General features: G+C 38.4%; 1 protein-coding gene across 2 annotated transcripts; it reads right to left on the minus strand.

The window, feature by feature from the left end:
* Positions 1–546: 546 nt before the first annotated feature.
* On the minus strand, positions 547–17,524 carry PRMT7 (protein arginine methyltransferase 7). 2 transcript variants are annotated; one of them, XM_031058471.1, is made up of 18 exons: positions 17,285–17,524; positions 17,016–17,191; positions 16,230–16,266; positions 14,769–14,918; positions 14,107–14,215; positions 13,306–13,418; positions 11,855–12,096; positions 11,518–11,695; positions 10,318–10,445; positions 9,368–9,527; positions 8,867–8,950; positions 7,818–7,865; positions 6,931–7,020; positions 6,176–6,337; positions 3,208–3,282; positions 2,638–2,798; positions 1,343–1,439; positions 564–775 (listed from the first exon to the last, which is right to left on the minus strand). In XM_031058471.1, the coding sequence occupies exons 2-18, from the start codon at positions 17,108–17,110 to the stop codon at positions 620–622; spliced, it is 2,085 nt and encodes a 694-aa protein (XP_030914331.1). In that variant the 5' UTR covers positions 17,111–17,191; positions 17,285–17,524; the 3' UTR covers positions 564–619. The 2 variants fall into 2 exon arrangements, with proteins under 2 accessions (XP_014163248.1, XP_030914331.1); XM_014307773.2 differs by lacking the exon at positions 17,285–17,524 and having other exon boundaries at positions 547–775; positions 17,016–17,110.
* Between the last annotated feature and the right edge of the window lie 6 nt (positions 17,525–17,530).

A 17,530-nucleotide genomic window follows, 5' to 3' on the forward strand; every position in this document is an offset into this window, starting at 1 on the left:
ACAGGACTCTTCAGAAATGCAGCATCTCGGATCATCAGCTGCAGCAGAACATCAGTGCACCACAGTTTACTTCCCTGACCATTTCAGCTTAGAACCAGCCACAACTTAGAATGAGAGCAGCTCAGCTGTTTCCTTCTCGCTTTTAAATGTATTAATATACATATGTAGCTTGACTTGGGATTTATTTTTGTGCAGTCTGGAGATTATTTCCCATTTTACAGTGACAAGAGCACAGCCTAGAAATAGATGTGTTCAACTCACTTTTCTCTAGTGTGAGTGTAAGGCCTGGTGTCCTCATCCAATGATATGCCAAGCAATAACCAGCTGCTATTGTCAAGTAACTGTTCTGTACCTCCTTAACACCATGTAAAACCCTGAAAGAGATGATGAAAAGCATGTGTGTATATATGTATATAATCCCTGACAAAAATACCTGCCCCTAAGAAATGGTTCCTCTCTACCTCACTAACTGTATTTTGAAAACAAACCCAAAAAGGTTAGAAGTATGTAAATAGAAGTTTGCTCTGGGAACACAATGAAAGAAACTCTCTGCTGTACAAAAAAAGGGAAATACTGTATGTTTATTATAATTTAGGAACATGAGCAGGAGGAAAGAATTTTATAATAGCTTAAAATCCATGGCAATCTCTCCTGTCTTTGTGTCAAAATTCATAGCATATTCTACAGCACTAGGGTCTGACAGAATTTCTGATTCAATAACAGAGCTGAAGAAATAAACACCTTGCTTGCAGTGGGGATTCCATTCACAGTTTCCCTAAAGGAGAGAGTTAAAAGTGAAAGAAGTCAAAATCTAGAATATTATTATTATTATTATTATACAGTAACAATGCAGTAAGAGTTCTTGTTCGCAGCTGAACTCACAATCATCAACAGTTATCATTTACACTGCTATCCACTCCACTATGGAACACATAACTTGAAATCCCATCTGCTACACCACACACTGAAGTCACAGACCTAAAAATGGATTTGGTCAAAGAATACTGAGGTAGAATACTAAAAATACTTACTCCTTCCTCTCCAAATTTCTGCTTTTGTTAAACTGAGGTTATTTGTATGAAAAAACTCTGCTTTGACCTAGCATCACATTTAAATTCTGAATTTGATTCCGAACTAGGGAGCATTTGGATGCAAATCAGACTCTCCCACTTTAAGTTACATCCCTTGCTCCCCATAAAAACATGAACAGGTATTTTTAGTAATTCTGATGACACAGTGTTCCAACAGTGTGAGAAGAGCTACTACACAACCCAAGCATGGCCAGCAGAGACCCTCTGCAATGCTACAGACTTTGACATAATGAATTAAAATGAAGATATACCTTTTCATTGGACAGTTGCATCAGTCCTGTACTAACAGAGATATCAGCAGTAAGATGATATTCCATCCACAGAACTGCTCCGTGGCTCTTGCCTTTCCTGGGGAGAGATGCAGGATAGAAACTGTCACTTTCCACAATCCTGGCAGCTTAAACACTGCACTAGTGCTTAAGTGAGAGCTACCAAAGCATGAACAACTTCCTTCCTTGAAAGAAAGCTGAACAGCTGACTGAGTTGGTAATTGGGGGCAGAAACTTTAAAGTATTTGCAGATATGAAATCCAAAAAAAGGCAAGGAAGAGAACATGTCATAACTACATCTGCTCAGCAGCACAGCCACTTAACCAGCACTGAGTAACATGGCATAAATTACACAGCATAAGCTGAGAACTTCCTTTAGAGACCCCAGTTTCTACTGACTCTGAATTTAGAGGAAATATTTACCAGACACACGGTGTCACTTCAAGTGCCTGCTCCACAAGAAGCAGAGGCCATGTCCCTGTGCTGCCTGTAAACACAACTGCTGCAAAGGCACAGAGACCCCACAGATGGCTCTGCAGTCTATGAAAGCTTGACTTTTGTTTAATGAGAAACACAGCAGTGTTTGAGCTATGTAAGGTCTAGATAGTTAAAAAATAAAACTTTCTTGTTTTGAAATTCTTTACAGCATTTCAAGTTTGAACAGAATTAAGTACAATCCAGTTATAGTGGAAAGTATCTCAGAAGATGTGGCAAAATATAAAGACTGCCAGGATTATAGTTAGAAGGAAGAATAACATATACATTAAAAGCTATTAACATATATACAACAATTATATGCTTCTAGCATATAATTTTAAAGCTATTAAACATAATAAGTTATTAATTATTAAACATAATTTGACAAGCTAAGTAGAAGCTTTTTCTGCAAGAACTCAGCAATAGCCAACAAACAGGAACACTAAAAAACATCCAGGTAATATTTTATTTTCTCTAAACTATAAATTAATCTATTTAAATTTTAAATCATGGTGAGAGCTATTAAAATGTTGGTTTTTTAAACAGAGGTATATTATCTAATCTAATAATATCAAACATTATTGTATTATTGCTTTAGCCTACTGTGATACCCACAGGAAGCTTGTGTCCGGGCAACATCGACAATCTTAGGTCACATTATTAAAAACTGCCAAGTACATTTGCACCAGTTTAGTGTAATACACTTAAAGGAGCTCTAAACTCAACTCCTCTAAAAAGCTTGACTGGGAGGTAAAGAAATGGATGATGACAAGAGTATTTATTGCAGTGAGAAAACTGACCTTAAGAGCTTCACAGAGCCCTCTGTGCTGAGACAGTGCTCTGGGACAGTCTTTGTGAAGTCAAATGTCAAAACTTCCTGGGGCTCTGAGAGTGACTTGCAGGGATATTCCCACAGTGGGTGAGGTTCTGCTTCCTTGGATTCCCTAAAATTCAGAGAATCCTGAAAAAGGGAAGGAATAAAATTAACTGAAAACAACATAAATGCAAACCCAGAGTATTCAAGCAAAAGAGCTGCAAGAGGGCAGGACTGCACTTAGTCACAAGGGAGAAAATGTCCTACATGCATGAAACCAAATGCTGTGACTGGGGCCCTCAGCCCTGAAACAGAAATGGGCACTTTCAAAATACAATGCAGTGAAATTTTCTTTTCCCTCACCATGAATTCCATTCTACAACTGCCTGTACTCCTCCAAATTAATCTAGAACAAAGCTCTAGAAACTGATACAAATGAATCTCAAACAATGGTGTTCTGCCTAATACACAAGTTGTTCTACAGTCACTAAATGCTTGTTTAAGCCAAACTGAATTTTTATTTTGCTAAGACTTGTGGTGAAAGTGACTTTCTTACTTTAATCATATCATCCATAGTCCGGACATCAAAACCTTCACAGATGCCACAGGGACTCCGGATTCTCCACAAGTCCTGGAAGAAACAGCATTTTGTTTGGCTTTACCAAAGGAAATGGGAAATCTTGCAATAATTTTAGCTGTAGCTTAGACATTCAATAGCAAACCACATACTATGTATATATTGCTAAACCATTACAACTACTGCAAGAATCAGAAGGTAATTCTAGGAAAAGGTTTTTGTAAGTCAGTTAATAATTTAATCACTATTTTCAGCTCCTCTAAAGAACATTTCTTACCATTTCTGTGTGTAGTTTAGTTTAGAGCAGCTATGGATCTGCCAAGATCTAACCCTCACAGCCCCTCCACTTTCACTATCCAGCACAGGTAAGTGCTCTCAGTAGTACCAAACATCTCACAGCCTACCAGAGAACCACACTTCCCTTTAGCCCCACAGAGTGGAGTGAGATCATTTTAGCCACTTCATCCCATGCCTCTCATTGACTTTAGCAACCCACTGGACAGATTAGCTCAGTTCAACATCTGCCTTTTCTAAGACTTCATTAATGGTCTCTTACTAGAACAAACATTCATTAGCTGTGGATACATTTTATTACCTGCTCATAGTCACACTTAAATCTCAAATGCTCCTGCTTTACAAGCTGGCAGCAGGACCATTCCACATTGTTGTAGTGAATTTTCTTTCTTTGGCAGGCTCACTGCTCAATTTGTGGTTTTGTTCTTTGCTTAATCTGTGGTTTTGTAATCCCCCTGTATTGTCCTGCCCCTGTCTTCAGAGGGTCATAGGCTCCTCATTTTGTGTCTTGTATTTCTGAAATTAGACATACTCCCTCATTGTTATTCAGTTCAGTTAGATGTCAGTCTTTTTGTTTGTCACCTAGCCACTCCCCACCAAATTTTAATCCCCAACCTTCCCAGTTGTCAATCCCTCCTATCCCTGCCCTTTTTCCCCAGAACCCTCCTTGCTTTCCCCTCCCATTCAGTATCAATCCTCCCCCAAACCTGCCCTTTCTTCTGGAGAATTCCCTGTCTATTCTGTATCTTTTAGAACCCTATTGGCTTACCCAAGTTATGCTCCCTTATTGGTTCAAGTGTAAAATGTCCCACCTTCAACCCCTCCCCAACCATACCCCTATTGGTTTGCTACCCTAAACCCCGCCTCCCGAGTGATGCTATAAAAGCTTTGGTTTGCCTCAAGTCTTTGCCTTGGGTGCTGATCATCAAATAAATCATGACTGTTTCATCCCCAAGACTCATGCTGCTGCCTTTTTTGCTCCTGTGCCGAACCAATATAATTTCTACCTGACTACAGCATGAACTCGAGTGACTTATCAAGAGTCTCTGACTGGTGCACTCAGCAGAACTACCAAAAAAGACAGGCAGCACCCTGCTCCCTAAATGCTAATTCCATCATTTTTCTCCTGGATCCAGGTTCTGTTAATTACTTAACCACGATGACATATCCATTCTGAGATGACAGAACAGCCTAGAGAACTGGATTTGCAGGAGACCTTGCAACACTCTGTCTGTTCCCTCTCTCTAAATGCAGAGGTTGTTTTTAAATCCCACAGATTCTAGTCTTTTGAGTTTAAGATTCACCACTGAAAGAAGGTAATGTAAAATTAAAGCAATAACTTCGGGGTAGCCTAGTGCAACAAAACAGAAGTTAAACGTTCTACCAAAAATTTTACGTGGAATGATCTCTAAACAAACCCTGTACGTGAAAGTATAAAATTGAGACTTCGGTGACATGAATGTTACTCCACATTCTGCTGACTGCTGAATAATCTTCAGTCACTCTGCATACTTTGGTATCCTCATCCAAAACATGAAGAGAATAATGCTTACTTACTTAGAAAATGCTGTGAATTCTAGGGAAGTAAATCCTCTAGATAAGAAAGCATGGAATGAAAATTCACTGCTTATTTCAATCTGATTACTGCTGATTACTCTAAATATCTGCTCCCTATTACAGGGTCAAGATTTACATTATTTACTCAGTATATGGTTAAACTTTGTACACTTTTGCAGAAAACTAAAAAAAGGTCCACTGCAGTTGATTAGTCCCAGAGGGGAAAAAGAACAAACCCATTCTTCCATACACAAATCAATGGCAGGAGTAAGAGAACAAGGTTAAAGAGCATTCGAATAAAAAAACTGTTAAGGGAGAGAAGGCTCAGACACAGAAACTACACAGCTGGTGAGCCAGAGGGGAGAAAAAAACTACAAAAAAGACCTGGTATTTTTAACAGATAAACTGAAGGCTGTGTTTATGTGAAAATTCATTAGATTATAGGTGTTTTTATTTAAAGTATGCACATTCCTTCACACAATGCCAGACTACAGAGTTCCCTCACTAAAGCTACTGGACTTTGCATGTTAATGATGAAAGTACTTAATTTCCATTTTCATGGCAGGCAAACAGTTCAATCTTTTGTTACAAAATCCTCAATAAATGAAAAAACTACACTCATGACTTTGTAAAATATCTGAAAAATGACTTTTCGAAGTATTTTTAAGATGTGCTCATATTCAGAACTATGCCCAGCCTCAGGCAGTTAAAAAAATCCACATGCAATTGGGAATCCTGCTTACAGTCTTATAAAGCCTCATTTCAAAACCTGATATGTTGCAGAATATCTACTTTATAAATATATTTATATATAATACACATAATAAAATAACTAATTTTATAAATAACCACAACTGGCACATGCTTTACTAATCTCTAATCTAAATAAGTATCTTAAAGCATGCAGCCCTTTCATTTTAAATGGCAAAATTACTTGAGTTAATTTGCTGACAAGAGATGGCTGAAATAGCAAAATTCACCCTTCAAGATAGCAAATACTCTTTTCTCAGGTGGTGTACTGCACAGTATTAAGATGCAGTAAATTGCAGAGTACTCAGTTTTAAACGGATTTGTGTAAATATCTGAACAATCTCACCTGGAACTCCACAATCATCATGTGCAAAGAAGCAGACTGAGGTAGGACAGTGACATTGCTGGCAAGGTGAGAGCTCACAGCTGTCCTGGCATACCAGAAATACAGGTTATGCCATGGCAACAAACTTGTCGTGAAAAACGGCTCTCCCACAAGGACAGAAATCTTGGCAAAGGAGGGAAGAGATAAAAAGCATTATAATAAAGAACAACAACTCACAACACAGGCTGTTTAGGTCTTCAAGAGCTGCCAGTGCAATATATTAAGTGAAATCACCTAGATTGTTCCATAGGGATTTAATTATTGTACACTGCATGTACAGCACGCTGGACATTGTTCTGTGGGTTTAGCTACCACATTTTAAATTGAATTTTCCTGCAACGAAGTTTGAGAGAAAATATTGCAGTCTGAGTTTGGAAGGCTTTGTAAGGAGTCATAGAATTCTGAAGTTTTGAAATATGTTATTACTTCCAAACAGATTGTAATCTTGAGTGGCCTGTGAAAGAGTTACAGCCTTGTAGAACCAGCTAAACTGCCTTAACTACTGGGGCAATTATACAGCAGGGAAAGTCAGACCCTTCAAAAACAAAGCAACAACCCTCCCACAGTCTTTAGTCTCTAATTTTAGTGGCACATGGTGTGAACCATTTTAATCTTAGATTAATTGGGATATAACAGAATTCACTGTGGTTACAATTCATTACTTTCTGCTCCCTACCAACCCCTGAAATTCAGTGTAATGGACAACTGTAACATACCTTTTTATCTTCCAAATGAGAAGGCTTCAGCAACTCAGGTCGAGCTTCTATTATTTTAATTTTATCTTCAAGATTATTTGCTTTAAAAAACTAAAATCAAAAAGTAACACACTGTCTTTTTCAAAAGCCACAGCTGAGTCCAAAATAACAATTTCATTGAAAATAAATTAGGAAAAAAACCCCAGCAGTCAAAAGAAATTTTAACAAAACTGCCTGCCATAACTCATGACGATGAAACAAGTCTCTTCTTGAAGGCTGCATGCACCTAGAGCCAACATGTCAACTCTAGGGAACTAAAGCATGTGCCCTTATCTATCTAAAAAGGCAGATAACACAAAAGTTGCCTCATCTTCATTCATTTGTACTTTGAAGCATATGAGAAGGATAATCAAGTAAGGTAAGAATCACTTCACCTATGAATACACTGCAGATTTGGCTTTTCTTTGAGACCCGGTTCCAGCCCTCCCTTGCCCACCATTCCTGGTTCTGTACTTCAGAGCCACAGGCTGAGCCAGATCTCTTTCAAATACACAAGGCCAACTAAAGGAGCCACAGCCCAGGGATGACTCCAGGAAGCTGCTTCCAGTCACTCCTCAGGCAGCAGCTGCCTCTCCTGAACAGCCTCCACTGCACTGGCAGAGCCTTCCTGCCCTTCCCCAAGGCACAGCAAACATTCCCAACCTGTCCCAGCTGGAGACAGAAGTGCTGGATGCTGCTTGCCAGTTGAGACTGGTGCAAGCTTTGGGATGCTCTCACTAACCCTCAGAAACAAACAGCCTGGCTTTCATCACCAAGGCAATGGCAGCAGCAGAGCAGCAGCTCAAGCAGACAAGCCAAGAGGTATCTGCAAGGAGAGACCCAGCTTTAACAGAAAATGGAATACTCACCTTTTCCATGACAGAACAGGACACTCCAGAGTTCTCTAAGGTAAACACCTAATGAAAATACAGTTAGTCAAATTAGCTTTATAGTTTTTAATTAAAAGTATATGTAACTGAAGAATGAAGCAACATTTTGATGCCCTAGTGAGCACAGTTCATAAGAACTATGCATATATTCCCACTACAATGAACTTTTTAAAGAACAAAACAACCTCCAGAACTACAGACTAAATACTTCTGTTTCCACAGCTATACAAGAAAAAATAAAAACCTCAACAGAATGCAAATACTTATTTTCCATTTTTAAGTTGCACATAACATATTAACATTTGTCCTAAGCACATATTTATTCATGAACAAATGAAGGCATATCACCAGTGTGCCAAATTGTAAATACTGCTTAACATGACCTGAGTATATCAGCTGGAAAGTGCTCAGAAGCCTTTTGCAGTAAGAAAAAAAATTAGTTTTTATGCAAAATTGATGAACTGTTAGGCAATATGCTACATTCCTCAGGATTATATTACATTACACATTCCCAGGTATTCAGTTCAACTCTAACAGATTTAGTTTAAAGAGCCCCCCATCAAGTAGGGCATTTATGTGTGTGAGACAGCCAGGCAGCTCTCAGTTACACACAGACCCAGTATTCCTACTGCTTCCTTACAGATCTTCCACTCCAGACTAGATAATAAATGTAATTATGGAATTGCAAACATAAAAGAAAAACACCCTCCCAGACATTTAGGTCCATAGAGTTTCTTCAGAGAAACAAGAAACAAGATGGCATACAGGAAGCAGTGGGGAATAAGGAACAGCACTTTCCCTCAAAACTACAAATTGGTAAATGTCAAATCTGGTCATTATTATCTTCCTAGACTTCAGCTTGACCAGAGATGAATTTAACCTTCCCTTCAGCACCATGTGAGCCTACTCCTCTCTTGTCCCTGAAGAGACACTGCAAATAGTTAAATAATCAGTTGGAAATTAACTACATGAGAGAAAAATAGCAAGCTAGAATGTAAAGATCTGAAAAACAGGACAAAGCACTGTACCTGCTTTGCTCCAAGATAATGAGCCAGCACAGGCAGCAGACTGCCATCACTGATACAAAGGCAAACACTATCTGTTTTCAGAACCTACAGAAAACAAATAGTCATTGTTATTCTTATTGCAGAGGGAAAAGCTTTCCACACTTTATACACTTTCATATTGAATAACTGTAAAAAAATTCTCATGTAATGCCTCTGGCTTAGGTCTGAAAAAGTTTGCTCAAAAATGTAATGGATGTCTTTATTCAACTGCCAATACCATGTCTAACAAACACACAGAGCTACTACAAATCCTCTACAAAAATGGCTGCTTACCATTTATAAATTTATTAGTAAAGTTTTCAAGACAAAACTGTAACTTCCATCTGCTGATGGAAGAAAAATACACTTTGTGAGCAAAGTCCTTTGCAGGGGACAAACAAATGCCATAAATAATTACATAAATAAACCAGGATGTGCATCCCTCGGAGGAGGCAATAAAACCTGCAGGCAGCAAGCACTCACTTTCCTCAAGGACTTGATGTACTGGCGTGTCCGGCTCTGATCATTCAGCTCCCCAAAGCGGGGCCTGTTCCACAGCAGATGCGCACGACACCTACAGACAGGACTCTCCACACAGACATCTGCTTTGTGCTCCTCTTCATCTGCTCTGCTCTCCCCTTCTCTGGAAAAAATTTCAGTGTAGTATCAACCACAGCATCAGTAAGACATTTTTGTAAACAACACATTGATGCATTTTGGCTGATAGACACAGTAATGAATTTGAACTCTGCTGTCACTTTTCTGAAGCTACTGGTTCTCCAGAGACATTTGTGTAACTCTGCATTTCAAAATGAAGAGGGGTCAAAAAGAATTTTCACCTTCTTTGAAAGACAAAACCAAGAACCATCCCCCACTTCACCATTAACTGTGATGGTTAGGTACTTTAGGCTTTGCCCTTTCAGCAAACAGTTACTTGTTTGGATTTTGGATTCCAAAGTAGAAAAGGCATAGCAGATTCAGACATTTTAAAGCTAGCACTGGTTTTAAAAATGTTTGCTGCAATTGCCATGACAACCAACATGATTCAGCTCTTTTTAATCTGAATAAAAAGCAGTAATCTCAAAAAGACAGTGCTGACTAGGAAAATAGAAAATGGAAATGGAATGGCAATTATTTCACTTCTTTACCTGTATGCCACTTGAGCTGTGCTGTATTTTACGATTTCCAGGAGTCAACCATGATTGTTTTATGCTTCTTTTCAAAGAATGGAACCAGGTAGGAGGCAGGACCTTGCAGTCCAACTGAGTTTTTAAGCATAATGTGTATTTTCCACCTGTGCATTGCCCATGCAGCCTTTAATGTTTTTCTACCCTTTAGGTTATCTTGCTCTTCTACGAAAGGAGATGCTCTAAGAGCAGCAAATACTCCAGCCTGGAGCAAGAGAGCAGCCTTTTTCACACCCAGATTGTTACCTGGCTTTCTGCAGGTTGTACCACACAGAGTACTCATCACGACAGGCAGTCAGGTACAACTTCTCACCCTGCAGAACTGGCTCCTCACGTGGAAGAAAATAAACACACTGCATCCAGTGATCCCTCCACTGAAAAAGGTTGATATACAAAACCTCAGAAACTCACTCATAAATAGCAAATGGAAAGCAAACAAATAGCAGGAAATCAATTAGGAAGAATGGGCACAATTTTGAAAATGCATGATTAATTTATAGAATTTTGTACAATTTAGCAAGGCTGAATAAAGACCAATATCACAGATTTAATAATATTGATTTCTTGCAATAGAATAAGCCCAGGACCATTGGCTTGCTCACTGGGCAAGCTTCTATTGCAACCAAATGAAAAACAACCCAAAATTGCTTTGCATTTATTAATGCTGTTTACCCTCCACAGTTAACCTGTGTTAGAAACCTGTATTGAACTGCTGACAGCCTCATGCACCCAGAATTATGTCACTTAGTGTCATCCTGGTCACAGCACAACTACTCTGTGTTTCAAAAAGCTGGTTTTTGCACTGCAAATATCCTATGCTGATCACTCACTCTAAACTGACTGAACATCCCCAATTTGGTAATTTCAGATTTTATTCTCAAACATGCTAAGTGTAGACAATCAATCATTTTTTAACTTCCTTTTCACTAATTTCTTCCTACTGGTAAATACATTCACACAAAACACAGGAATCTGATAGTGACAGCATTTCTGTAATTATGTGTATCAATCCAGCACTTTCCTACACCAGCCTCTTTTTTTAAATTACAGTATAAATATACTACCATCAACATAACACTTACTTGGAAATTTAAGAGAAAAACTACAAGGAAGCAAACTACAGACTAAGCAGGGATAGAGACTATTTAGGAAAAAAATACAGACATCTTTATTTCTTGAACATAAAAGAAATAATAATATGTGGAAGGAGAGCTTCAGTCTTTAAGTTTTACATAAAAGATGACCCTTAATGTTTAACATTAAAGAAAACCTCAAATGGGCATATACCATAGCTAAAATTTCTACAATTTGCTTATTTAGCATCTTCCAATACATTAAATATTAGCAAAGTTCCTAAGCAATTTCAGGCAGAGCTGCTAAACCCCCCAATACTCAAAAGAGTTGCTCAGTCATCCGACAATGGTATCTGAAGGCTCAGTATTTTACCTGCAAAGCAGAAGTGGGTTTTACCCAGTAGGGAGCCATTGAGCAATTTATCATCCCAGAGGGGTCCATGTCAATATCCCACCAGGAGAGTACAATTTGTGCCTTGCCAGATTTCACAGGCTCCAGCTGCACTCTGTAGCAGGTAGAAGCACTCTGTACTGGCTTACTGAAATCCACACTGCAGGGAAGCATGAAAATTGTAAAAGTAAATATTAGAAAGGAAATCATAAAAAAGAATTCCTCAGAAATTCTCACCAGTTTCTTAAGCTCAATACACAGCTTATATGAAAGGCATAACAGGATAACTTTGTTTTGAACAAAACAATGTCTCCCTTACCTGAACATTTTCACCACATCGCTAAGGGTACTGAAGTCACTTGAAGGCATCTGGTTCAGTTGGATATCACAAACAGAAGGAAGACCTGGACAGTTCTCCATTTCTGAAGGTGGAACAAGTATTTTTTCACCATCCTCTGCTTCAACATGAACAGGAAAGAGTTTCTTCCAGGACCACATTCTTCTGGATTCCACTAGCTGGACATAGACTGTTGCCTTGTGAGGCACTGCCTCACATCCTTCCTGAGTGTTCAAAACAAAGGTAAACACATTCAACAAGTTTCACTTATTAACATAAGTGAGAATTAAATCAATTGAAATGCAAACCCATTTAAAGAAAAGTTGGACTGGGAGCTTTGAAATCTAAAATACAAGTTATTTTAGAGACTTTTGTAACATTAGAGCAATTTGTCTCTCTGTGAAACAGAATACACATATCCTGTTCAGTGTGGTTCAGCAAGGCCAGATTACTTCATTAACCATGCAACATTATCAGTTTACTAGCCTCAGTTAAACTTGCATTTCCATTCTTGTTCTGAAATAAGAGATCAACCTTGAGCTTCTCCGGGCAGAAAACTACTAAGCTATGAATAATAAAAGAGAGTTGCTGATTGTAATGAGAAAATAAGAAAAATAATGGCTCAAATATTTATGCAAGGACAACTTTATATCCATGTTTAAAGAGTAGAAAACATACAAGTTGTCCTAAAAGTCCCACTAAGAACTAAGAGCCAACCATGAAGTCCAAAAACAATGCTTTAACAGAAAAAAGACTAATTGCAAATAAGAGTTCTATATAGAGAGCAGTACAAAGTTATGGAGTGCTATTGTCTTTATATGGTGTCTTTTAAACTGGTGAATGGAAACTTGGAAACGTAAACAAAGTTGTGCCATCCACATTTTAATGAAGGGAAAATATTAGAAAATGTAAAAGAGAAAACCCCAAAATTATACCCATAGATTATAAGTCCAAAAAAAAGAATGTTATTTAAATACACTGTTTAAAATATTTTCACATGCAAAATGCATATGGAGCAGTAAGAACACAACAGAAAAGAATATCCAACTAAAACTGTATCAGTGCCTGGGAGGTGAAGCTCATCAAATTTAGGAGAATTTTTTAAAGTATTTTGGGACAAAGTTATTATTAAGGAGAGCTTCAAATCAGAACTGGATGCCTTTCTGAAAGACATTTGTTAACCAGCAAGTTATTGGTTTCAACACAAAGCAACTAGGTGTAATTTCAGAGCCTGTGACTTACAAATTAACTCAAATAGCTTTATTCTAAGAATGAATCTAATAAATTAATGACTGAATAAGAAACTAGCAGAGCTGATGGTGTATTTACCAAGGGATACAGAAGCCTAAGTTCTGTATAATCTTTATCCAGCTTCAAAAATAGGCAGAAGAATTTCTCTAGTGATAGATGGGACACACTCCCCATTTTCTTACCTGTACAAGATATTTGTGTGCATGCTCATAGGTTGGTAAAGCTCCTTCTCCAATCAGCTCTGTATCAAATAATTCTGTTACAAGGATGTTCGCCCGACACTGCATATCCCCATCTGAAAGACACAAATTCTCATTGTAATGTTAAATCTTTTATCTGAATACACAAGTAATTAAAAAACTTATTCCTGTTAAAGAGTCTGCTGAAGACTGAAAATTATTTTCCATTTGAAATACAAATGGCTACTGAGATATTACCAGAACACTTTCTTCTGAAGTAGATTGCCAGTGTTACTTTCTAGAATGTAAAGTATCACTGAACCCCTAAGGTTGGACAAGACCTTTAAGATCAAGTCCAACCACTAACCCAGCACCATCACCATGTTCACCACTAACCCATGTCCTCATGTTTTTGAACACTTCCAGGGATGCTGACTCTACCCTTTTCCTAGGCAGTCTTTTCAATGCTTTACAACCCTTCCTGTGAAAAGAACTTTTCCTAATCTCCAGTCTAAAAACCTTCCCTGGCGCAACTTGAGGCTATTTCCTGTCACCCTGTCACCTGGAGACCCTAAGCCTCCTCTTCTATAAGCTGAATCTCACCCAATAACTCTTTTCAGACAGTTGTAGAGATGAGGTCTCCCCTAAGCCTCCTCTTCTATAAGCTGAACCCATCCCAGCTCCCTCAGTGTACTCAACGCACTTGTTTTAACAAAAAAATGTTTAAGAAAGAAGAGTATGACCTATTCCTTCGTGGTTTTCAGGTACTTGCTAATTTTTTCAAGCCTAGCCTATTCTTCTCACCTGGGCCAACTGTGACTTCAGTAGAATGCTTGTTGATTACTTTGATCTTGTCAGAAAAACCATTTTTCTCCACTATCTTCACAGCAGCATTAGCCATGGGTTTGAACACCTGTGAACAGCAAGTGTAACAAAATGTACCCCTCAAGTCAGCTTTCAAAAATGGAAGGGCACCAACACAAAATGCAATATATTTAGTTCTGAAAAAAAATTAACATCTTCTTATCTTTTCCTATGTTTGAAGTTCACTATCATGAAACAAGGCAATGAGCCTCACTTGAAAAATTCAGAGCTTCACTGTTAGTTATCAGCTGCCTCCACAAGCTACCCCAATTTAACTTCTGAAACATAAGAATATACATTAATACTATAGCATTTACATTAAACAAATTAATTTCTTTGTAAAAATTAAGATATTTATACATGCATCAACAGAAGCCCCTAAAGACTTACATGTGCTCAAGACACTATGTCAATGAAACCAAAACACCCAGCACTGAAATACTCACTGAAGGATGCCAAAAACCTGCTTTATATTAACAGTGTAATTGTGAAAAGAATTTCTGTTTCATTCAGAACAAAAATAACAGAGATAGTACACAGCCTGAAAATAAGAGCATCACAAAGAACATGTGGAGTATGTGCAACCCCTAACAAACACTCACCTCAATGGCATAGCAGAAATCTGCCCCAGCTGAAGCTGCCATCATGGACAGGAGTCCTGTGCCAGTCCCTATGTCCAGCACAATTGCTTTCTCACCTCTCTCTTTTACTCTGCTCACTGCAGCACGAATACCTTGGTAGTATTTCACATTCTGTGGAAAAGAAAAAAAAATCAGCAACCTTTTATCCATTTATGTTTTTAATTTTTGTGCAGAAATCTTGCACTCTTTGACTGTGAGTTTATAACCAGAAAAAGTCCTACAGACACTCCTCACACCAACAGTCACACCAAAGCCATTTTCAGCAATAACAAGTGTACCTGGCAGAATCAGCTCATTTAAAGTACATCAATATTTATCACAATGTCCATATTACCATTGGTCAATCAGCTATTCATAACATATACATGATTTCCAAATGCGATATATTTTCCTGAGCAAATAATAATTAGATCCATGGGAGATACTACAGGTTTTCTGATTAATTTTCCCCTGCAGGACCACTCAAATAGTCATATTCTCCCTATGGCAATACAAAAGCTGAAGTATCTTGGTTTAGATTCCTCTCTTCATCTACTCAAAAAGGTTCATACATGAGAATTAAACCAGTGTAAATCCTGGTTTTTAGTTACAGGCCATTAAATGGAGCTATAAGCACATCAGCATCAACAACAGGAAGAAAATAAATGCTGTCAGCCACAAGATACAGATTGATATATATGGTTATATTTTCTTTATAACAACCTCCTGTAAGACATTCCTTTCCAAATGATTTATCAAGCCTTTCCAAGGAATACACAACCTTTGAACATTATACATTTGGAAGGTCTGCTGGACCCTGTTCTGAACAATTCTAGTCAACAACTTTGATACATGTAATTCCAGTAGCTCTTTTTATCACTCAGACACAACCTGCTGCCTCTACAAAGTTTATTAAATGCCTTATCCCACTGACAAGTTTTAATTCAATATGAACTCAGTATTCATTGTGGAGGCACCAAAAAAATCTTTCAAAATGTTATTGATGGAAGGCTGACTTAATAGCTAGAAGAAAATGAACATTTGAACTATTCACTTCAGGTAGACTTCATCATGCCTGTACATATGGTAGAAATACCACAGAAGAACAGACTTTACTTATACTCCTATAAAAACTAAGAAGCCCAGCTCCACTTTTACAACCTTTGAAATTTCATCTAATGAGCTCTCTGTCAAAAATGTCAAACACAGTACAGCAAAATTGGCTACTGAACATAAAAATGTTCTGCAGTAAACAATAGAACACTAAAGTCAGATGTAAGAAGGCATCTGTTGATCTAAGAGCAGGTCTGGTACCTTACAGAGTACAAAAATGTGATCATTTAATCTTTCAGAGAAACCCATACAATCACGCAGTGAAGCCATTCAAGAGAAATGCAATGGCTCTTTTCCCACCATTCAAAAGGGTTTTGGTTCTGTACTTACTCTGTCCTTATCATGAAGCATGTCTGCATAGCGTGACCTGCAATAAAAGATATTCCAGTTAAAATACTGCATTCTGCAAAGAACTGGTGCCTGTGCTCCACAAATGTACAAACTGACACACTCTTTGAGAACCGAAAGCGTTTCTCTAATCTAAGGGATAGTGTAATTTCAGTGATCTGGCCATCAGCATACAAATCAACTCATGAACCACTGGCACAAATCCTCTCCACAGCAATGGACCCAAGGCACAGACAGATCTACGGACAAAGAGCTGTGAAGTAGCACCTGAGACACACATAGAGTCATACACAGCAATGAAAGACAGACCTTTTTTTACTAAGACTTAAACTTCTTTGGTTCCCATTTCTTCATGGGTTGCACTACTCAAAAATACCCCAAAATATATCTTCTTACCTTCTCTGGCTATTACACTAAGCTCTTAAAAAGCTAGAACAAGAACAGACAACTGGCAGTGACATGTTGCACTGCCATTTAAAAGCAATTTGGTAAATGCATTTTGTCCCAGCTCAGTCACTGTCAGTATCAGGATCAGCTCCACAGAAAACATTTTTAAAAAGTGAGAAGGAAACTACTTGGGGAATGGTTTACAACATTTTACATTGACAGCTCTGCTCTGTACACCACTGGGCACATTTACTGACATTTAAACTCTTCTACAGTCTGTTCACCTAATGCCCTTGGAACCCCCAAACTGCCCTTAAAAATTGTTGGATTTGCTCATTTTTCGGTGTCCTTTAACAGAACAAGCTACTTTTCCAAGCATACCTTGCAATCTCCTGGTGGTAGTCATAGTCCTCACCCTCTTCCAGCCACTCCATCGAGCCGGTGGTTGGATTGGCTCTTCCACAAAAGGTCTTCATGATCAATCTCAAGCCGTATTGTATTATTTATGTATTGTGTGCAGCTTGGCTTTCGCTTCAATAGAATACACCAAATACCGGCTGTGAAAAAAAACCAAAACAAAATAAAACAACCATAAAATTTTCGGTAAACACAAGTATCACTTTAGCTCTTGTACATTTCCTCCACTACACCTGTCTTGGCCAGAAGCACTGGTGACCGCTTTATGCTTTTTTCGTAAGGACGTTTTAAGCTAAAATCTGTCACCTAGCCCTACACTGAAAGGGGACCCTGAAGATCATTAAGATATAACCCCTGAGAACGCAACGCAGGAAAGAAACCAAGACAGCAGTAAATCCTCATGGAAGAGCATCCCTTAAGGGGATCAGGCCGGCGGCTGCCCCTCTCCCGGAGTCCCCAAGGGGGCAACTGGTACAGGC

Source organism: Geospiza fortis, unplaced genomic scaffold (genome assembly GCF_000277835.1).
Source record: "Geospiza fortis unplaced genomic scaffold, GeoFor_1.0 scaffold97, whole genome shotgun sequence".
Taxonomy (NCBI): Eukaryota; Metazoa; Chordata; class Aves; order Passeriformes; family Thraupidae; genus Geospiza; species Geospiza fortis.